The sequence below is a fragment of the Acomys minous genome, assembly GCF_964271855.1.
Source record: "Acomys minous genome assembly, chromosome: 3".
Taxonomy (NCBI): domain Eukaryota; kingdom Metazoa; phylum Chordata; class Mammalia; order Rodentia; family Muridae; genus Acomys; species Acomys minous.
Genome location: NC_140485.1, coordinates 45,408,043 through 45,431,544, shown reverse-complemented (window position 1 = coordinate 45,431,544; position 23,502 = coordinate 45,408,043). Strand labels below are relative to the sequence as shown.

The 23,502-nt window shown below is 45.4% G+C and overlaps 1 protein-coding gene across 2 annotated transcripts in view; it reads right to left on the bottom strand.

Annotated features, from left to right (window-relative positions):
* The window catches only part of LDLRAD3 (low density lipoprotein receptor class A domain containing 3), a 241,688-nt gene extending 225,267 nt beyond the window's left edge, over positions 1-16,421 (bottom strand). For both annotated transcript variants that reach the window (XM_084775945.1, XM_084775946.1), the window contains exon 1: positions 16,313-16,421. In XM_084775945.1, coding sequence (XP_084632071.1) covers positions 16,313-16,358 — 46 coding nt within the window. In that variant the 5' untranslated portion in view covers positions 16,359-16,421. The remainder of the gene's footprint in view (positions 1-16,312) is intronic.
* Positions 16,422-23,502: the final 7,081 nt, after the last annotated feature.

The window sequence follows — 23,502 nt, the reverse complement described above, 5'->3', positions numbered from 1 at the left end:
ACATGAGTTCAAGGACAGCCTGGACTATTAGCAATACCCCGTCTCTAGCATGAGGGACTGAGTCAGATACTCAGAGCCCACATTAAAAACCAAAACCAAAACATGGAAACCCGCAGACAATCCAGGTGACTGCTAAGGCCGCTCACTGGTTGCTCTCCACAAACTGATGGCCCTATAGCTCACTGAACTCACTTAAGATGGAAAAGTCAAGTTGATGCCTACCTAGGGCCTTCACCCCTACTGACTAGCGTTCATGTACTAGAAGGTACTCTGCACACTACCAGAGGAGAAAAAGAAACATAAACCCAGCTATAAACCCTTCAGTCTGCAATGGTTACCTGCCTGCAAGATATGCTGGTTCAATAAAAACACAAAAGTTATGAATGTAGCCAACCAGTATCTGACCGGCACTGAGGCCCACTCCGTGAAACAGAGCCCATGCCCAACACTGCTCAGGTGGCCAAGAACCTGAGAGTAGATAAGTCATGGGCCCAGGAGAAAACCAAATACTACTATTCTACTAAAAGAACACAGCAATAAAATGACTGCTAAAATCAGTCTGTTACACTCCTAGATCAGTGTCTTGCTCAGCCATCATCAGAGAAGCTTCCTCCTGCAGCAGATGGAAAAAAAGACTAAGACTCACAACTGGGCAATATGCAGAGTGAGAGACCTTGAAACACTTAGTCCTAAATGAGACGTCTCCATCAAATCCTTACCTTTGGGGCTCAGGGAACTATGCTTAAGAGGAGACAAAAAGATTCTAAGAGCCAGTGGGGATGGACAACACCAGGAAAGAAGTTCCTTCCACACACAAACGGACTGATAAATATATAACTCAGAGCCTGTGGCAGCCTGCACAGCACTTGCACAGTCCTAAGCCAGATGGGGGTCCCAGCACTGAGAGGGGTTAGTAGCCATAACACCCCTCCCCCAACCCTAACCCAGAAGCTATCTCCAATTGATACCGGCTGGAAAAATTCATTTTCTACAACAAAGTCTCACTGGGTATACAGACTACACTTAAGGGAAGACCTCATTCTCTGCCGTGGATGGTCAATACAAAATAAACTCAGTAGCATTTCTGGAAGTTTTGGGTTTTTGTCTCATAATGCTTTGTCAGGGTTATTTATTTATTTACTTACCTACTTATTGTCTTAAGGATCTTAGGCTTATACATTATGGTTTCTAATTCTGTTTTTATGAGTTTTCTATGTATGCTAATGTGCAAGTCTCAGTGTATATTTATTTCCTTGTGGTTTTTCTTTGGCTTGTTTTTTGTTTGTTCTGCCCTATTCTGGTTTATATGCTTTTATTTTTCATAATTATTTATTTATAGATGTTTGTTAGTTTTCTTAAGCAAAAAGGGGGGGCTTTAGATTTGGATGGGTGGGGAAGATTATCTGAGAGGAGTTAGGGGAGGGGAAACCATAATCAGAATATATTGTATGAAAGAAAATCTACTTTGAATGTAAAACTCTTTTAAAATGCTAATGCACAGCTATAACCTACAGCTAAACAGCAGAAACAGGCAGATCCCTGAAGGTCACTGGCCTGTGAGCCTAACTGAATCAACAAGTTCCAGGTTCAGGGAGAGAGACCTTGTCTCAAAAAACATGGCAGAGAATGATGGAGGAAGACACACTCTGTCAACTCTCTGGCATCCACATACAAGAGTATGCACATATTCACAGACAGACAGACAGACAGACACACACACACACACACACACACACACACACACACACACACACCCCACAAAGAGAGGACACAAACTCATCTGAGGATAGCCATGACCTCCTGGTTAGGAGAGTACACAGAGAGATGAGATTAAATCTTTAACAATATCAGCAATATTTTTTAAAAGAAAATACAAATTTAAATGAAACATGTTAACATTTGATAAATCTGTGACAGGCTATATGTTTTAGTTATATATTAACTATAGTATAAACATTATATATTATATGTAGTGTTTATATATTTTACTATATATAATATTGTGTATTATATTATGTTATTCTAATATTAGATATTATACATTAGAATTTGAAGTAAGTTGAAAATACATGTTTCAAGAACTTACATTACTTTTATGATTTTATAATGGTTTACTAACCACTTAAGGCTAAGAACAAGCAAAATTAAACTGTAATACAGCATGATCTGTTTGATAAAGTATGATACAGAAGCAAGTGCAAGGTAGTGATGACTTTTAAAAACCCAGTGATTAATTCTATGTTGGGAGCTGAACACAGAATTGTGGCTTCCAAGGAAGACTCCCTAGCCAGGTCTTCAAAGAGGAAAGAGAAACTTCCCCAAAAGACAGCAAACAGCCACAGCCTGAGTTACAGAGACAAAGAGCAAGCATACACTCCCTCAGGCTGCATTTGGCTGTGTGTAGGGTATGGGCCAAGAGGCAGATCTCTTCCTAGTCAAGCTGACCAACATCACTTCTGCAAACCAAGGAAGAAAGAGACCCCTAGGCAGAACTTCATCTTCGTTTTATGCAAGTTTGCACCCACCCATCAAGCAAGTCCAGGTGCTGGAGACCTATCTGCAAATGAATGGAGACAAGACAAGGTTAAGGTTGCTGCTTCCCCCTTTCTCCACCTTATGCATGATGGCACTTCCTCAGTAATCCAGCGGGGTGGGGAGGGGCACTCGGGATGGACGTGGCCGCTGCTAGTGCTACTCTGTACAGTTAACAATGGCATCTGAGTAAACGCATGTAGATGGATAGTCTTCAAAAAAATAACAAAAAGTATAACAGAGTCATGTGCTACATAAGAATATTTTAGTCCACAGTGGCCCACATATACCACAGTGGCTCCATAAAATTGTCTGGTGATGTCAGGGTCATCTTGGTGGTGTGAGCACACTTCATAAATGCTATTCATAGAATAAAATTACCTAACAATGCTCTCCAGAATGTAACTGTGGTTGAATATTTCCATAAGCAATACTGCAAGTGCTTAATGACTGACAGACAGACAGACAGACAGACACACACACACACACACACACACACACACACACAAATGCACAGACACATGCACAAGTCCTTACACCTTTCTTTTCTGTCCTTGTAACAGGCACCAAGCTGTTCTCGTCACTTCTCACTCATAGACACCCTTGGGCAGCTGCTGGTGTCAGGCTCCCTAAGGCCAGCTCCAAGTTTAATGAGCCTTCCCATCTCATTAGCAGGGTGGACTGATCGCCAAGCTTCCACAGCCAACAATTCTGCAGATCCAAGGGGCAGGTGTACGGAGGCAGACCCTGGGGGCTCCTGAAAGGACCAGTGAGTCCAAGTGCCCACTCCCAACTGTGGGCATCATTCCATCCACCATAGGTTCTAAGATCGCAACATCACTGTTGCCAAAAACTTTGAGAAAACATTAAACATATGGATTCTTTAAATAATTCTGACCTTCTATACACTAGCTACTTTAACATTTAAAGAGCCTTCAACATTCCCATTGTGTTCATGGTTTCTCATGCCTTTTTATGAACGATGGTGAGACATCTGTGGCTTAATGGACCTGCTGCCATAAGCAGTGGCCCTGTTTAATCTACCTTAGTGCTCAATGCCGTGTAAATTCTAAACTGACTCATCAAGTCCCCTTCCAGAATGAATTTTATCTCCTTAACTTTGCATTCTATTTCCTTTGTGGTTGTCGTTGCTGTTTTGAGACAAGGTTTCTCTATGTAGCCTTGGCTATCCTGGGAACTCTCTCTGTAGATCAGGCTGGCCGTGAACTCACAGAGATCCTCCGGCCTCTGCCTCCAAAATCCTGAGACTTAAAAGCGTGCACCACCGCTGCCACTACCACCCGGGTGCATTTGATTTCTCTCTCTCTTACTTTTTACTTAATCTCTTATCAGAACACATGGGTGATACTTTTTTCTATTTAAGTGTTGGAACATTTTGCTTTACATTTAGTGTTACAGCTGACATATCAAACATATATGTATATGTGTATGTGTGTGTATATATATATATATCAAACACATGTATAGATACAGATAAGCATCACCCTTTACTCCCCTCCAACACTGTATTTATTGCTGTACTTGGAGTTATTTGTGTAGTTTCACCAGTAGATTTTTCACTTTAAAATAAACCAGAATAAGATTCTTTACTAATAATATTTAAATAGAACTGTTTGGCTTTTTTGGTAGTGGTGTTAGTATGTTTCTCCCATTCAGTCAGGAAACAATGTGAACCTCCTTTCCATGAAATTAAGATCCACAACAGTTTTCAATGACCTACCATAAACCCTTTACATACGGGGCATGATGCCTGATTTGAAACTGCTCTAATCTATTTCCTTCACAAAGGCCTCCTTTTCTTTGTCTTTTTAAGCCAATGATAGCTCTTGTAATGATCCTTACAAGTCTTTGAAGATCAATGAGACTGTTCCACAATCAAGAGAAAAGAATGATTTGTCACCAAAGGGCACCACTGGCGTGGGCAGGTAAATTTCATTCCCCATGGAGTCATCAGCCCTCCCTGATTCGTTATCTTCACAGCTGCAGTCACCTCGCCACACTGCCCACTCTCCCTTCCTCTAGATGACCTCCTGGAACCCTGCTGCCTGACCAATGTGATGCCAAGCACTGAGCCAAGCACTGGAGAGTACCAGAAAAAGATGCAGACATCTAAGGCTACAAGGGACCCCACCTGCCCCATGGAGCCTAGCTCTGTGCAGGACTTGTTGCTGAGTCATGAGCTAATATTATCCCATCTACTCTAAACATTGTTTCCAATTTGGGGGGGGAGGAGATTTTGTGTGTTTGTCTGTGTGTGTGTGTGTGTGTGTGTGTTGCATGCACCTAAGTGTGCATGTAGAAATCAAACAAGATGTCAAATGTCTTCCTCTACCATTTTTTTTACTATCTTGAGACAGGAGAGCTCACCATTTCAGACAGGCTGGACAGCCAGCAAGCTGTGGGATTTGTTTGTTTCTTCCCCTCCTGTCCACCATCACCTCACCCACCACCCACCCCAGCAACGCACAATGCTGGAGTTATAGCAATAAGCAGTCGGGCCCTGGATTTTCTGTAGATGCTTGGAAGACTCAGGTCTTCGTTAGAGAACTCTACCCACTGAGCCATCTCTTTACTCTCTGTGTTCCATTATTATCTCTGATTGCTCTGACACGCTTTTTTTTTTTTAATAAACAACTTCATTATGTTTTCAACATCCCTTAGATTTTTCTAGCAGGATCTTTATCATTGTAACAAATGCATTTTAGGAAAGCTAAATCCTTTGGGTTACGTCATTGCTGCCTTTGCCTAGGTTCCACCTATGTTTACAATTTCCCTTTAACATTTTCCAGATCAGTTCTATCTTTCATTGATAAAGACTAATTCCTAATGCATACGTCATTCTTTCCAATTTTATCTCTTCGATGGTAGTTATTAACTTTTCTAGTTTTCCTTCCCTGGGCTCCTGCCAGCAGGGCTCTCTGGCTAGTATCATGTTTTTTAATCAAGCTTACAAGGATGTTTTTATAAATCTGCTTTTGAAACACTGTATTCATCTCAGTCCTGCTTTTTCTTAGCATCAACCATTTTTTATGGCTTTGGCGCTAATGAAATGAATACTCTACATTGTTAATCACTCTCCCATTTTCCTGAAAACTCTTTCACTTTATTTTTATAATGAAAAACAAGTTAAATTTAGAAAATTCCAAACCAAATGAGAGGCTTCAACTCACAAGTGTGACTAGGGTTCACTCTCCAGCCATTTCCAATTAGTTAGGAACACTGCTCTGATTCAAGGCAAAACCTGCTGGAAAATGCTCCGGTGGCACCATCAAAGACACACACTCCTGACACCCCCAGCTAACCTCGCTGGGCCTTGCAGTAATAAGCAGGGAGGGAACTCTAATGCTGTAAAATTAAACACCCTTTATACTTTCATTTCTTCGTGCCAACACATACACAAGTACCCCGCTGCCACCTGGAAACTGGTACCTTGGGTTTACAAGTCTTCTAAATCAAGCTATTCATAAATTCTACTTCCCTCCCGCTCCAGAGCAAGCTCAGTGGCTGCCCGCCCTCTCTGTGGCCCCACTCCAGGACAGAGACAGCCTCGTCTGCACAGTGAGCCGTTTGTCAGAAATCACAGTTGGACTCAGGCACAAGAGAATTCGCCCAATTTATCCCCATCTCTTGGTGTCACCATGAGTCTGATTCTGGGTCTTGGTTCTCTAGAGAGACCTTAGAAGTGAGAGTTTAAAGTCCTGGGGTCCATTCTGATCTGCCCATGTCAATTAATGCCTTATAAAGTAGAAGCAATCCTAACTTACAAGTGCCACCACCCACATGTCCTCCTTGGCTTGGGGGATGAAGGCTGGGACAAGAGTTCCTAGCATCCTTATAAAGCTCGACATTAAAATGTTGCCTGGTCCAGTAAATAACACCAACTACTAATACAGAAACAAACTGCTCTCCTGTTAGGGGAACTATACCCATGGATGCTCAGGGGAGAAAAGTAGTTCTTTTGGAAACTTAAACTTCTCTTGTTTTTTGTAACATTATCATCAGATATATGTTTTTCTAGAAAAATCTGCTTTTAGGCATTTTAAAAGCAATGGTTATTTATCTGTGACAATCGACCACTGTTTAAGGTGAGTAAGAAATTTCTGGGGCTTGTGAGATGGCTCAGTGTGTAAAGAAATGTGACACCAAGACTGACAACCTAGGGTCTGCATGGAGACACCCAGATGGTGGATAGAGAGAACTCATCCTGCCACAGCCTCTGACCTTCACACACACACACACACACACACACACACACACACACACACACACGGGTGGAAGGGAAGAAGGGAGGGAGGGAAGGAGGGAGGGAGGGAGAGAGAGAGAGAGAGGGAGGAATATCGGGATCTTATTTTGGTTAATATTTCAACAAAATATTTCCATGAAAGACAAAGTCTTTTCCATCGTCTACACATCCAATGCCATAGCACTCTGTTTATTGCTCCTCTTGTTCCTCTTGTGAACCCTCTGCACAGGATGACTCAAATGGCCTTAATGATAAGTTCTCCTCCAGGAGAAACGCAGACCATCCGTTTCAACCTTCCAAAGCCTAGACAGTGCTTGCCCTGGCACAGAACCAGTTTGGGACTTCCTCCCACTCCAACAGGCCATGCTCTCCCCGTGAGGGGTGAGTACTGACAACACTATCCAATCGCGGAGCTCTCCAGCAGAAGGCAGACACTGCACTTACATCTTCCAACAAGCGTGGGATGAGAAAACACCACCACAGCCTGTGGTTAAGAGAACAGGTTAAGGCTGTGCAGACCCGCGTGCTAATTCTGAAACTACTTTCCCTGGCTAAATGCTTTAGGACAGTGACCCTGCCCCCCTGTTTTTACATTTCTTTTCTTTTCTTTTTTGAGATTATAACTACATCGTTTTCTCCTTCCTTTTTCTCCCTCCAATCCTTCCCATACACCCTCCTTAGCCTCTTTCAAATTCATGCCTTCTTTGTCATTAATTACTGTTATAGACATATGTATAAATACAACCTGATTGGTCTGTATAATGTGACTTGTGTGTAGGTTTTCAGGCCTGACCATTTGGTATTGGATAATAATCAGTTGGTGTCTCTTCTACAAGGAAGACTATTTCCCCTAGTCTCAGGATTAGTTGCTTGTAGCTCTTTGTGTAGGGTTGTAACCTCTGCCCCCTCCACTTTAGCATGTCTATTGGTGTCCCTGTTCCGATCAAGTGTAAGCTGTCATATTAGTGAGATTGCATGGTTGTGGCTTCTGACATTCCTAGGAGTCACAGCCTCAGAGCAAACACACCAACCCTCTGGCTCTTTTAATCTTTCTGCCACCTCATTTGCAAAGTTCCCAGGGACTTAGGTGGAGAAATGGTTTTGTAGATGTACCCTGTCTCTATCTGTTTCAAAGAGAAGTTTTCTCAAAGAGCGGTGAGATCTACAGTTATCTGTGGGTACAAGACAAATATTTAGAATGTAGTCAAGGATTATACTAATTACTTGGTTTAGTAAAGTAGTGGTGGTCGGCTCTGCTCCAAGACCTGTGACTTCACTAGCCCTGAGTTTCCAATATCAAGCATGATTTTCCTTGTGTTGAGTGGATCTTAAATCTAATCATAAAGCTTTTGGTTACTGCCAAGGTATGTGTGCCACTACTGCACCCGTGGAGTTATCATGACAGGGTATGTGTGCCACTACTACACCCTTGAGTTATCATGACAGGGTATGTGTGCCACTACTGCACCCATGGAGTTATCATGACAGGGTATGTGTGCCACTACTGCACCCGTGGAGTTATCATGACAGGGTATGTGTGCCACTACTACACCCTTGAGTTATCATGACAGGGTATGTGTGCCACTACTGCACCCATGGAGTTATCATGCCCTGCTGGTCACTGCTTTGGTTCATAGGCATTGTTGCTGAGTAGGACTGTTGGCTGCTCCCCTCCTTTGGAAGTTTGTACAGAACTGTCTGGCATCATGAAAGTTGGTCCTTATTTGGCTCGTCTATAAGATGTCAGAACAGCCACCTTCCTGAATGTCCTATACCAGAAAGGTCTTAGGAAGGCTGTTTTGAAAAGAATGAGTAGATAGTTAAGAGCTGGAATAAAGGCAGCTAAGAACACTGACTCTGTAAGAGCTAAGACAGGATGGGCATAAGGACCAGCAGCACCACAGGCCAGGCTATGATTTACCTGAGTGCGCCCACTGTTTAAAATATCTTTCAAAAGATGACACTAAAGTATGGTATTGAAATGAAAAGATGTGAACACAAAAAGAGGGGAGAATGAGGCAAATTTGTAATAGTGAAAGTGAGTATCAATGAAAAAAATTGAGTACAAATCTCTATGTTTTCCAGTAGGTAAAAACCAAGCATTTAGAAACTTAAAAGAAAAGGATGCAGTCACATCACCCTGGGCTTGGGAAACAGTGAGAGGGACCGCCTTCCACGAACCAAGCAGCACATCCTGGCTGACAGAAACTACTGAACACTCCTGAATAACAAGGGTATGACCAATGGGAGCAGGTGACCTGTCCAAGTGGCTCAAAGTAGAACTGGTGACAATACACCAAGAAGAGATAAGCTACAAGCAGAGGCAGGCATGAGCTCACTGCATTCTGCCTGTGTGTTCATGTGTACTTACCACTGTATCCAGGAATCTTCAGACAGACCACAGTAGTTACTTAGGGGTAGGGAGAGAACTGTGAAGGAATGAGTTGATGCTTCACTGTCATCTTGCTATACTGCCTGGATTCTGAGCCCAGGCATCCCACCTGACAGTGGCCCTTGAGTGAGTGGGGCTGCTCCTACTCTTCTCAGCAGCACAGAAGAAAAAAGAAACGCATACAAATATTTAACAGAGTCCCAGGCTGTGAGCAACTTACAACATACTAGAATTAGGAGTGAGTCAGCTCAGGCAATATGTGAGGGAGGCATGTCTATAGAGTGTGCCTTCCATAGCCACATGTAGATTCAACGGTATGGGGTGATGTCTTGGTGGATAAGACTCCTTACCCTGAAAACGTGAGGACATGAGTTTACATACTAAGCACCCACTTAAAAAGCCAGATACGGCTGGCTGCACATGCTTTTAACCCCAAACTGGGAGTGTGAAGGGAAGGATGTCCTAAGTTCACTGGCCAGCCATCTCAGCTAAAACAGCCAGCATCTGGTTCAGTAAGAGATGCAGTCTCAAGGCAGTAAGACAAAAAGTGATGGAGGAAAATACAACAGCCCACTCTGGCCTCCCATACACATGGCACAGGTGTGTGCAATCACAAGCACACATCACACATGGGTACAACACACCATACACACACAAACTTTTTTAAAGAGTGGGGAAAATGCATTTCTTCTGAATATATACAGACTTCCTGTCATTATTCCTTAGACAATTTAGTATAATACCACTCCCATGGTGTTTTCACCATATTAAGTATTCTAAGTAATGTTGAGGTTAACTAAAGTACATAGGATATTCATAAGTTATATGCAAATACTATGTCATTTTATATAAAAGACATGTGCATTCATGACATCTAAGTGGGGTTCTGGAACCAGTCCCCAAGGATACCAAGCAACAAAAGTGTGTACATACACACACACACACACACACACACACACACACACACACACACACATACACATACACTGACCAAAGAAAACTAGTGTCCAATAACTCCAGATATTACTCAAATCTCAGCTAAAGGTAAAGCTTTAGATGCCTTAAAACACCAACACATGGGGCTGGAGAGATGGCTCAGCAGTCAAGAACACTGGCTGCTCTTCCAGAGGACCTGGGTTCAACTCCCAGCACCCACATGGCAGTTCATACCTGTAACTCCAGAGGATCTGACACCTTCACATAAACATACATGCAGACAAAACACCAATGCACATGAAATAAAAATAAATTATTTAAAAACCAAAAAAAACCAAAGCCACCAATACATATATTACCTAGAAAGCCAAAAGAGCAAGCTAAAATGTGTGCTGTCATCTGTGGAGCCTCGTTAACATGTCCAACTGTCCTGAATCCATGCTTGCCACAGCATCGTGACTTCGGTGCAGCACTGCTCCCATCAATGCCCGAGCTCCAAGTACCACTGACACTAAAAAATGCCTCTGAGGCACCAGTGGCAGAAAGAGCTGCTGTCATGCCCCAGATCACAAAAAGATCAGCAGACTCAGATTCATCCATAGACCCTTTCGTTCTCCGTCGGCAAATAGCAAGTTCTACATGGCTTTGCACTCCTGCGCACGACATAGTAACGGGGTGTGCAGGGCTGATATCACACTAGTGGACATATGAATGAGGCTTAAGAAGAATGTTCTGGTTACTCAAAGACAAAAAGGAAATGGATAGCTGCATACTTAAGAAAGCAGAGCTCCTCAGTGGAGAAGGCTTTCAAAGAGTGCAAGACTGACACAAAAATGCCTGGTCGGAAGGCCTGCATTCCCCTCTGGGAACCTGCTTCCTTCATTCTGCAAGTTCAAGCATCAAAGCAGGCAGGAGCCAAGCAGTTATAAGGCTCTTGTAAAGAGAAGAGGAAGGAAAAACTCCAGGAAGTCTGGGGACTAAACAAAGACAAGGACAGTGGCAGGCGAGGAGTCTTAAAGGAACTCCAGTGTCTACAGCAACACAGAATGGGCCTTTCCAAGGACTTCAGAGTGTAAAGTGAAAACCACCTTGCAGCCAGGTGTGCTGGTATACGCCTTTAATCCCAGCACTTGGGAGGCAGAGGCAGGCAGATCGATGGGAGTTCAAGGCCAGCCTGGTCTACAAAGTGAATCCAGGACAGTCAAGGCTACACAGAGAGACCTTGTCTCGAAAAACCAAAACAAGAAAAAAGAAAGCATCTTGTTGTAAGGATAGGTAACTTCCCTGCAGCCTGTGGAACCGTCCCAAACTCTACAGGCTTTTGACACTGGGAAGGAACCACAGAGAGGGAAAGCAAGCTGAGATGCACAGTCGCAACTCCAGATGGAGGAAGGGAGACTTCCGGAGTTAAGAGTTCAACGTGCTTCTCAAGACAAAACTCCAGGCAGCACGTTCTCCATCAGCCTCCACGCTCCGAGCACACGGACATCCCAAGTTGAATAGGTGGGAAGCCAGGGAGGTTTAGGTGTCAACTACCAGCTCCTGATGGTCAGCTTTATTGTCATATGTCTCTCCCCAGGGAGTCAAAGCCACAGTCAAAAATTCCAAATGTTTTTACTCTAGCACAAAGGGAAAGTGGGAGGGAAGGGGTGGGCACACAGGGCACATTTAGCTGAAGGTGTATTTTTACACCTTTGAACTTGTGTTGGCTCCAGACGCATGAAGACAGGTATAGTGAAGTGGAAAGTAACCCAGCAGAGATCTTTAGGGTGGGCAGCAACAACGCTCATGATGAATAATAGCAAGAAGGCTGGCACCCAACTCCACAAGGTTTTCAAGTTGGCAGTAGCCAGAGGGATGGCTACCTGTTACCATCCATGGGACAGTCCTATACAACAAACAACTACTCACTCTAAAATGACAGTGGCTTTAAGGCTAAGGAACTCTAGACTAGACCCACCTCATTCTTAGAAGCAGCTATGGGAACCCTCCCAGTCCTAGTTCAGATAGGCATCTGTTAACCCTCTTGGATGACCAGCTGCAGCCACTCATGAGTCTGCTCATTCCGGTGAGCTGTTAAAAACAGCTAGCAAATGGTGTGACCAGCAAATGTTGCCATCTCAAAGTAACTGGCCACCCTCCCAGCAAGGAGGATAGTGAATTCTCCTCAGCAGCCAAGAGAGTGGATTCTTCACAGCCATCCCAATGCAAGAAAGGCACAGTCTTTAAAACACCTCGCTGGGTTGCTGGAGTAGACAGCTCAAAGAGAGAAAGAAAAAAATAAAAGAAAACGCAACAGCCATAAACAGATTTGTCCCTGGAAGTATCCCATAACTAATACAGCTCCAAGATATGAACCCAGCACATCTTTTCATTTATATTTATACAAAATGATATACACATAAGAAAAGGAAGAAACATAGAGTCCTAGGAGTGAGCACCCTGGGGTTTGTATCAGTCAAGTCAGCAATAGTGAAAAGAGCATCCTCCTGCCAAGGGTGTCGCTCCCATGTATGGGAGAGGTGAGGTCACTGTGGCAAACCTACATCTCCACACAAAGGTCAAGATGCATTGGAAGTATTAGTCATGAACACCAGTGAGTCCTTCAGAGACACCTGGTGCCACTGTTGACTAAGTTCAGGGTGTTATCCGTAAAATGAACAGATCTGGGGGGGGGGGAGAGTGTTGATGGGCAAACTCTGTGGTGGTTGTGTTAAAAATCACAAAATGGTAATCGCAAGAGAAGCCAGGAAAGGGTTCTGAGAAAAGCCTGGGTTAGAATCCAGGCTCCGACCCACACCATGGCGCCCAGGAGAGTCATCAGTCCCTTGGGAGCCACAGAATGACATGCTGCCACTTGCCACCTGAGCTCTCTGGAAGATGTCGAGGAAGTCAGTTGTTTTCAAAGACAAGATGACCATGACATATCCTGGACTTGGGACGTGACTCCTGGGGTCCCCTCATCACCCCGTGCAAACGGGCAAGGCTTTTACACAACATCGCCACATCACATAATTTCTCAATCTCCAAATTCTCTCAACTGGTTCAGAACTGTCAGGTTTAGAATGGATATCGCTCAGTCATACAGAGTTTACCTAGCCTGCCTGAAGCCCTTCTTTTATTCCCAGCACCGCACAAACGGGGGGGGGGGGGGGATGGTCCACGCCAAAAATCCCAGTACTTAAGAGATAGATGCAAGAGGGATTAAATATTCAAAGTTGTCCTGATCCACATATCTAGTTCAAGGCTGATGGTTAGAGGCTAGCCTGGGCTACATAAAATTCTTTATCAGTAAACCCAAACAACAACAACAACAAAAAAACCCACAATGGTGGCAACACAAGCCCACTAGCAACATACTTTGGTTTCTGGCAGGGCTTAAAGCCAGGAACAACCTGCCATCTACTATCAAATCCCCATCCGCTTCCTGCCCCACAGATGTTAAAAGCATGACCTAGTGGGCTATCAAAAAAAAAGAAAGAAAACAAAAACAAAATAAAACAAACAAAGAAACCCCTCACACCCCAATAGGGAGCCCCAGCAACAACCCTTTGAAGATAAAAAGGAACAAGGTGTGTTTATTTGTACTTGTGTGCAGTCTCATTTGCCCTGTTAGGCTGGGCTAGGCTAGGCTGAGTGCTAGTTAAAAAATAATAAATAAACAAAAAACCACCCCCTCAGGCCTAGGAGAAGGGGCACCCTGGGGCCGGGAAGGAAAGGGCTCCTCCTCCCTGAGGAGAAGATCAAGGGTCTTAACAAAAGTCAGGCAGGGAAGAAAGGAGACCAAGAAAGCAGCCACTCATCTCCACCATTAGAAATATCTAAAGACTCACACACTTAAAGCCACCACATGCAGCACCTGGGGTGGAGGGTGGGGGGCAGCAAATGGGACAACAGAGGGAAGTGACATAGGGCTGAAATGATCCGAGCCTCTCTAACAGGATACATTATAAAATAGTAACAGCCACAATGTTTCACCTCCTTAAGGCAAACAGTAAGACAAAGGGAGAGATAAGGGGCATGAAGGGGTTTCAGAAAGTTCCTGAACAACAAAGGCCTTCGAATTGTTCTTAGAATGGAGCAGTGGCCTTCCAAGCCCTTCTCCCCTCTTCTTCTTCTTCTTCTTCCTCTCCTTCTTCTTCTTCTTCTTCTTCTTCTTCTTCTTCTTCTTCTTCTTCTTCTTCTTCTTCTTCTTCTTCTTCTTCTTTTACTCTCTGTATCCCTGGCCATCCTGGAACTCACTCTGTGAACCAGGCTGGCCTTGAACTCACAGAGATCCCTCTGCCTCTGCCTCCCGAGTGCTGGGATTAAAGGTGTTCCCTGCAGCCTTCCAGTCTCTTGGACTTAATATTCAACTGAGACCCCAGATTTCCTCAACGGGAAGCCTTCCAAAGTCCTGCTTCTTTAACCTCTGGTGTTATCAACTTCCCAAGAAAGGGCTGAGGAATAGCCAATGAGACCTGGTTTAACAAGTTAGCTCTGCTTTCCCACAACACTTGGTTCAAAGGGCACTTCACAATTAAAAGATGATAGATACTCAGTGTTACAAGAAATTGCTCCAACCCATCAAAAAGTCCTAAAGCAGACAAGGTAATCCAAAGCCACAGCTAACTTCAGCCAAGCAACATTGGGCTGTCCCTCACTCTGATTATTTCACTTATTTGAGCTTCGTGCTATACGTTCACAGGCATATTAAATAAACATCCCTGACAAGGAGAGATACATATAATTTTTTGTAAACTTAAGACTCAACCCATGCGACCCACTACAAGGAGATGTGATCATTAGTGTCCACTGGTCATAACATAAGCAGTGAACACTCACAGGCGCCAGCTTGGGTGTTACCAGGGGACATGCCACTGCTATGTGAATTAAATGTGTGAATCCGGACAGATCTTCATGTCTGAGAAGTCCTGGAACGGATCCCGCTCTAACAGCCTCCAAATAACTTGCACCTGCTTATAGCTGCCTAATTTATTTTCCCCTCTCTCCTTCTCCACCCCAGCCCTAAGTAAAGGCAAGCAGAACACAGGGCCTCAGACTTGCTTTTTAAAAAAGCAAAAACAAAAACAAAAACAAAAATCACAGCAGCCATAGGAGTCTAGCCCCTCACTGGAAGCTGAGCAAACTCACAGACATTTCAGAGCAGTGAGGATGATGTCTTGGGGGGGAGGGGCAAGTGATAGCCTGTGGGTCAGGAGGATGCTTATGACTGGAGACTCCTGGGAAGGGAGGCTTGCGCAAAACGACCTGAATTTCCCCCCCAACAAGCACAACGCAGGAGGCAAGCTTCTAGAAACATTTGGGGGAAATCCGACATAAATTAGACATGTGAATAATACAAGAACTCATCAGTAAAGAAAGTTCAGTGATCATCAGCTGCCCAGAAGTAAACATTAGGGGCCAAGGGCCGGCAGAGCTGAGGAGGGGCTGCTGACAGCTGTGGCCGGAGGGCAGAGGCAGAAGGGAAGGGCTCCAAGCTGGAATTTGTAGCGTGCCCACATCAGCAGAAAAGTTCCAGGGAACACAACTGGGAGGGACCCTGTGGGTCTCAGGATGCACGCGCTCTAAGATGCAGGGACCAACGGTCGTTGGAGGAAGCCCTAGGTCCTCCTTTCCCGTCTCCCTGCAGGGTTAAGGCGTCTTCGACAGACGACAAAAGTAAAAGATCTGCTCGCAGGATGAGTGATTCCGGTATCCAGAGTCCCACTGCATCTCGCTATTCCCAAACCAGGCACCGTCCCAGGAAGGAGAGAAAGGAAGCCGGGATGCAGATGCGGGGACGGCGTAGAGGGGAAACTGAGGCAGGAAAGTGCTTGTTAAAGGCGGCGGGAGTCAGAGAAGACCCGAAATCACCGTAGACACCTCTCCTTCCTCTCCTCAGTCCCCTGCACACGAGCCACACTCGAGCTACGCCCAATCCGGGCGGCAGCCGGGCTCCAGGGAGCGGGCGCCGCACAAAGCTCCGCCCGCGTACACACGACAACAGCACCCTGCGCGCCGGCCCACACAATAGCACGGCGCGCGCCCCGCCGAGGCCCCTCGCGGGGTCCCGGCCAGCCAGGCGCCGGGGTCCGCCCTCCGCGCACACTCACGCCCGCAGCCCAGGCCCGCGCGCGAAGCAGTCACAATCCGGCCATCCCCGGCGCCCCGTGCTCGGTGAAGTGCGTCGCGCGCCCCCCACTCACCCGCGGTGCTGCTCAGCAGCAGGCACAGCGGCCCCAGCAGCCACATGGCGCGGCCGCCGCTCCGCTGCCCAGCGACGTCGCTGCCCCGCAGCCTCGGCCAGACCCCGCCCCTCGGCGCCGGCCACGCCCTCTCGCCGGCCCAGCCACGCCCCCGCCCTCCCTAGCCAGAAGGATTAGGCAAGTTCTCCAAGCTCTAGGTTGAAAGTCGCAGCCTGAGCTCTGTCCCCGGGTCCGAGTCACGAGGGTCCAGCGGAACCAGTTCTTGCTGCCTCAGGGGTCTGACTGCAAGGACCTCTTAACTGCCCCGGCTCTACTCTCGGCCACTGTTTCCCTTTCCTTCTACATTATGCGGGGATGTGAGAATCACCATCTCCCCAGAGCCCAAGTGGATTCTTAACTACAAAAGAAGCTCATTCAAGGAAAGAAAAAAGTTCAAAGAGCCGATTCTTAGGAGAAAGCAGGGGTATTTTTGGTTTTGGATTATTTTTTGCGGGGGAGGGGCGGTTGCTTTGTATTGGTGAGGGTGCAATACGACCATTGCTTCTCAAACTGCAATATGCATCAGGCAGGCTTGGGGATCCTGTTAAAAAGTTAACTCCAACTCAACAGATCTGCACTTCTAACAAACTGGCAAGTGATTCAGAGGCTGGAGGGTTCGTGGAGCCTCTGGACGAACAGAGAAGACATTTCTTTCTTGTATTCTTTCTTTCTTTCTCTTATTTTTATATTTTGGTTTTTCGAGACAGGGTTTCTCCGTGTAGCCTTCCGCTGTTCAGGACTTGCTTTGTAGACCAGGCTGGCCTTGAACTCACAGCAATCTGCCTTCCCCTGCCTAGTGCTGGGATCTTTCTTTCTTTCTTTCTTTCTTTCTTTCTTTCTTTCTTTCTTTCTTTCTTTCCTGTATTACGGAGCTAAAGAGATGACCCAGCTGTTAAGAGCAATTGACCTTCCCCAGTTAGGCCTTCAGATGAGACCCCAGGCCCAGCAGAAACCATGACTTAAGTCCATGTGCTCATCTAAGCTGCACCTAGGTTATTAACGAGAAGACTGTGCATGCTCATCGGGCTGTCTTCACCCTCAAGTCATTTAGTACAAAGCAACACGTAACTAATGCAGAGCCCTGTAGGACAAGTGAACCAGACACTAGCACGGCACAGCCTCACTTAGCGTCCCCCAGAAAGGAGCAGGAGGGTGTCAGGAGGTGTCTGCTTCAGGCATTGCACTCTTGTGGTCATGTTTAACCTCCATGACAATCTCCGAGACAGACAACATTGTCTCTGTGACACAAATGAGGACTTTGAGGCTCAAATAATGTTCCTGGCTAAAGAGAAACCAGTATTGAAGCCAGATCTTAAGGATTCCCACAGCAATGTATCAAAACAAGTTGCTTAACGGTTCTAAACATTCTCATTTCAGAAGACACATAACTTATCTACAGCTTCCGAGATGATGTGGGCCCTGGATTTGAGCTACAATCATGGAAATGCCCAACAGACAAAAGTTGATTTAGTGTTTAATACAATTCTACTCTTAGGAAAAGTTGTCTGGGTGCACCTAAGGGTTGCAGCTCCTGCTCCCCAAAAATGTGGAGCATGAGAGCTTTTCCTGCTGGAAAATAAAGTCATTCTTGAGCTGGTGTGTGTGTGTGTGTGTGTGTGGTGAATGTATGTATGTGAATATATGTGACGTATGAGTGTGTTTTTGTGCTGTGAATGTGTGTGTAGTGTATGAGTGTGCAAGTGAGTGAGTGTATGTGGTGTCCGTATGTGCAAATGTGAATGGTATGTGAGTGTGTGTGTGATGTACATCTGTGAGTATATATAAGTATATGTGTGCACATGGTGTGTGTGTGTGCATGCTTAAATTATCAGGCCAGTTCTGCTAGGATCCAAGTGACTTCTCATAACTCACATTTAATATAGTCACAGGATTTCAGGGAAGAAACTGGTTTACATTTGTTAATGAATATTTTGCACTATCCAAAATGATGGAAATTTTACCCTTCACTTTTTTTATTTTTTATGTTTATTTATTTATTCTTGTTGTTGTTGTGTTGTTTTGTTTTGTTTTTCGAGACAGGGTTTCTCTGTGTAGCCTTGACTGTCCTGGGCTCGCTTTGTAGACCAGGCTGGCCTCGAACTCACAGCGAGCCGCTTGCCTCTGCCTCCCGAGTGCTGAGATTAAAGGAGTGTGCCACCATGCCCAGCCCCTTAAAACTGCAGTTTATGAAGAGAACCCTTTGTACAGCTTTTGTCACAGATAATCTTTCTTCTTTCTTTCTCAGTTGAAAAAAAAAAAGATAGATATAGATTCGTTATGGGTATGTCATAGAATTTCTAATGCTGAGCTAAAACCCATAACTGAAAACAAGTTAAGGATGAACAGATTTGCTTGGGTTCACACATCCTGAGCACAGTCCATCAGGAAGGGAGACAGGAGCTGAAGCTGCACACCGGCTTCCTCCTCATGGCTTGCTCAGCTGCAACTCACCATCACCTGCCCAGAAGTGGCACCCCACCCCCACGCCTCCCTCCACTGACCACCCACATCAAGTAATCAAAAGCAAAAAGGCACTACAGACTTGCCTACAGCCTTCTGAGGGACTCGTTGTCTCAATAGAGTCCCTCTTGCAATGGAGTCATGCTTGTGTCTAGTTGACATAAAACTAACCAATGCACCCATGGGCTACGGACAAGAAGAGAGCATTGTCTTTGAACTTCCCAGACCTCCCGTGTTGAATATGGAACCCTGAAGCTACGCGCCAGTCGATTGCACTAAGCACTTGAAATGTGGCTACTCTGAATGGTGAGTGCTTTTAAACATTATATGCATATTAGATTTCAAAGACTGAGTACCGAAAATAACATGAAAAGGCAATAATTTTGCTTTGGTCACATGGTAAAATATAATATTGAAACATGTAGGTCTTTCATCATTTTTTTAAATGTAGCCAAGTGGCTCAGGCAGTAAAGGCACTTGCTGTCAAGCATGATGCCCTAAGTTCAATGCCCAGACCCTTTATGGTAGGAGAGACTCAGTTGATGCATTGTTCAGTAATCTCCACATGTGAATTGGGGTGGTGCTGTGTGGATGGGTGTATAATGTTTTGGGTTTTTTTGTTTTTTGTTTTTTTTAATGCAGCTTCTAGAAAACTTTCAATCTCACTCTGTAGCTTATATGCAGGACCCACAATGCATTTCTCCGGGACAGTGCTGATGTCATTGACCTTTTACTTCCTGTATCAGCACATGACCCTTAGGATTGCTTGTTGTTATACCTGAATGGGTCCTCTTTTTTTTTTTTTTTTTGGTTTTTGGAGACAGGGTTTCTCTGTGTAGCCTTGGCTGTCCTGGACTCGCTTTGTAGACCAGGCTGGCCTCGAACTCAGTGATCCACCTGCCTCTGCCTCCCGAGTGCTGGGATTAAAGGCGTGCGCCACCACGCCCGGCTTGAATGGGTCCTCTTAAAGGTCACTGAATGAAAAGACTTTCTCCCTCCCTGTTTCTCTGTCTCACTAATTCTGCCTCAAAGACCTCTTGACCTTCTATTACAGACATCAAAGTCCACTGACATGAAAGTGATTTTAATGTCATAATTTCTGTATTACAAACACCCCCACAGAGTCTTGAAGCTGAGGAGGGATGAAGTGAATTGGGAAGAAAGAAACCATCTTTTTAAACCACAAGAACATTTTGCACTAGAAAATTTTCTTAAAAGCCACAAAATTGAATACCCTTTACATTTTCAGTGAGGGATATTTATACACTAATTAGCTAACAAACCAGAAGTCACAGAGGGGACTCCCAGTTAGTGACAAATGGCAGGGAATTTGTCCAGCATACCCAGTACTGTTTCCCTTCTGTAGGTAACAAACTCATTAATAAACAAACAGGTATGCAGTCAACCTTAAAAAGAAGCCTCCTTTAAGGCCAGCCTGGTCTACAAAGAGAGTCCAGGACAGCCAAGGCTACACAGAGAAACCCTATCTCGGGAGGAAAAAAAAAAGCTTCCTAAAAACATTGTGGAAGGTAAATAGATTTATATTTTTAATCTGACGTTATTGGAGCATTTCTCCAGAACTATGAAAAACTCTGCTTTAATAATTTAAGTTGTTTTTCTCAGTATTCCTCAGCCTACTTCTTTTAAACACCTCTTCATTTTGAGCTAAATTTTTCAGGTTTGATTGATTTTTGTGTTTAAAGGCTTAATTTCAGGTGTTGTTTGATCACTTAATCTAGGATTGATGCTGCGTGGGCGACAGTTCAATTGTGGAGGACGGAGGCATGGTGTGTGTGTGTGTGTGTGTGTGTGTGTGTGTGTGTGTGCATGTGTGTGTGTGTGTGTGCATGTGTGTGCGTGTGTCTGTCTGTCTGTCTGTGTCTGTCTGTCTGTCTGTGTGTGTCTGTCTGTCTGTCTGTGTCTGTCTGTCTGTGTGTGTCTGTGTGTGTGTCTGTGTGCGTGTGTCTGTCTGTCTGTGTGTGTCTGTCTGTCTGTGTGTGTCTGTCTGTCTGTGTGTGTGTGTGTCTGTGTATGCGTGTGTGTCTGTGTATGCGTGTCTGTCTGTGTCTGTGTGTGTGTGTGCGTGTGTCTGTCTGTCTGTGTCTGTCTGTCTGTGTCTGTCTGTGTGTGTGTCTGTCTGTGTGCGTGTGTCTGTGTGTGTGCGTCTGTCTGTCTGTGTGTGTGTGTGTGTCTGTGTATGCGTGTCTGTCTGTGTCTGTCTGTCTGTCTGTGTCTGTGTCTGTGTCTCTGTGTGTGTGTCTGTCTGTGTGTGTGTGTCTGTGTGTGTGTGTGTCTGTGTCTGTGTGTGTGTATGTATGTGTGTGTAGCCAAGCTTTCAGCAAATTGCCACGCCTAGTGTGGAAGATAATGTTCAAAGAGGACAAAGAAGGGAAATTGTTTTACATTGTTCAGGACTCTTAAAAGCCATAGGCTGAAAACACAGTAGAACCACATAGCATTGTTTGCTTCTGTTAGGCCTTGCCAGAGACTCCTTAAAGGAAGCTAGACTTGGTGCTGGGGAGAGATAGCTCAGTGGGTAAGAGTACTTGAACAAGGACCTGAGTTCGTCTGGCAAGTCTGAAATCCAAGCATAAAGGGTCAAAGGCAGGCCGATCTCCAGAACTCACTGGCCAAGAAACTATTGTGTAACAGTTTTCTTAGAGATTGAAATATTCCATCATGTAGGGAGGCTCTTTAAACAGGAAGTTAAACAACTCAAAAACAGTAGTTTCAGGAAGTCCCTGAAACTAACCAGATTTTCAAGGCTCCTCCCCAACAGAATAATAAAGGCTGAGAGTGCCCCGCCCCCCACCAGATGCAAGGAGTTGAGCTGCAGAGAAGACTGACAGATCAGTCAAGTTGAAAAGAAGATTCTGAGACCAGAACAGCTGCGGGAAAGAAGCAGAGAAACCAGGCAAGCTGCCTAGAAGAGGCTCAGACTGAGGCTCCTGGATGCAGTTCCGTGCGACGACACCAGGGCACAGAGCTGGAAGTGTACACTTCTCTGCCAGCAGGTCCAAGCACCATAGATCTCCAGGTGGAAAAGGATGAAGCGTGGGGTCCTGGGTCCTGAGTGACCATGGGACAAAATTCGTGTCATAAGATCTCCAGGTCCGCTGGGGGTGTGGGAAAAGGAGATGTTCTCCCCACTAAGTGTCATTGCTCCTTTAGCTGGGCTGCCAGCACCAGGCCAGGTGACAGTGGGGAGAGCTCAGGGCTCTAAGACAGAGTCAGATGGCAATGAGGGGCCCTGCCTGACTTGGGCGAGTCCGGCCAGCTGTTATGCAGCTGGCAGCTCGCTCCCAGCTTGGGGTGGCTGGGCAAGCTCTAGTGGTGTCAATGAAGGCTCTGTAACAACTGCTTGGTTGATATTGGCATCCTGGGGTCCAGCGATAAATTCTTTGGAGAAAAGGGAGGCCCCTCTATCCCCAGTGCTCAGAATAATCAGGCAGTCTCAGATGTCCTATGGTGAAGTAGATGGTGCTCATCGATTTATTTAGTCTGAAACAGGGACTTATAAATGTTGGGCAGTGGGGAGGGGCTTTGAGGATGAATGTGTCTCATTGGCTGGGACTTAGGATGCTGGCAATGGTCTATTTGCATAGGGAAAGATAACAGGTCACAGGTTCATGTGACTCACCGTCTGTAACCACCTGGGGGTTGAGTCAAGTGTTCCTGAGGCAAGCATGGAAACAAGGAGAGAGCTTTGCCCCACACCTTCCATTCTCAGGATGAGATTTGGAACCTCAAATTTAAGATATCCAGGGTGTGAGCATGCTCCATCTCACTAGTCCTGTGCCGATTGCCCAGGAGGCACTTTCTGTGAGCCCCACACTTGGAAAAGACACTCTCTAACCTGTGCAGTGAGCTCCAGGTTCCCAGCTTGGTGATCTGTCTCCCATTCCGGGGTGGGCTTTTTAGTCAATTCTGCTCCTATCAGTAAACCCTCCTCCATATTCCTGTGAATAACCACACTAAAATTCATTGGCTCACTGTGTAGGACTTTGGTCTGCTGTGGACCTGTCTGGAGTAAACAGATGCTGTGTTTCTCCAGGAAAAGTTTTGTCACATGGCAGTAAGGTGAAGAGCAGCAGGTAGAGGAAGACGCTGCCCTCTGCTCTGGCCTTCACATGCTTTCACACTTCTGCACGCCCCACACACTTATCTGTGGAAGGATTGTAGGCATTATCACAGGTGAAGGCAGTTTGGGCGGGTCTTGCCTCCAGCTCCGTTGCTTGGAAACACCACCGATACCCCACTGAGATGGACATTGTTGAAGGCTGGGAGGAACCAGCCTGGGTCCAGAATTCAGGAAACAGACCTGGAGACTCCAGACAGGCTATTGTGTTTCTAATCAAACATCGTTGGGAGCAGGGATCCAGGAGGGAGACCAGTCATACTGTGCAGGCAGAGAGAACAGGAGGAGGCTGCAGGTTCAGACATCCCGTGGAACAGACACTGGAAGGTCTAGTCTTGTTTCCCTTTAACCTTTTTTTTCCCTCTTGTATAGGACAGTTGGGTTGTATAATAAAGTCTAATTGTTAAGAAACAGAGCCAACACATATCACAAAATACAAGCACACACATACTCAAAGGTCATATTATACCCTTCATTTTGTGCAAGGCAGAAATCAGACTAGAAGTCTAGTCTGCCCCTGCCTTCCTCCCATCATCAGTCAGGAGATGTGTCC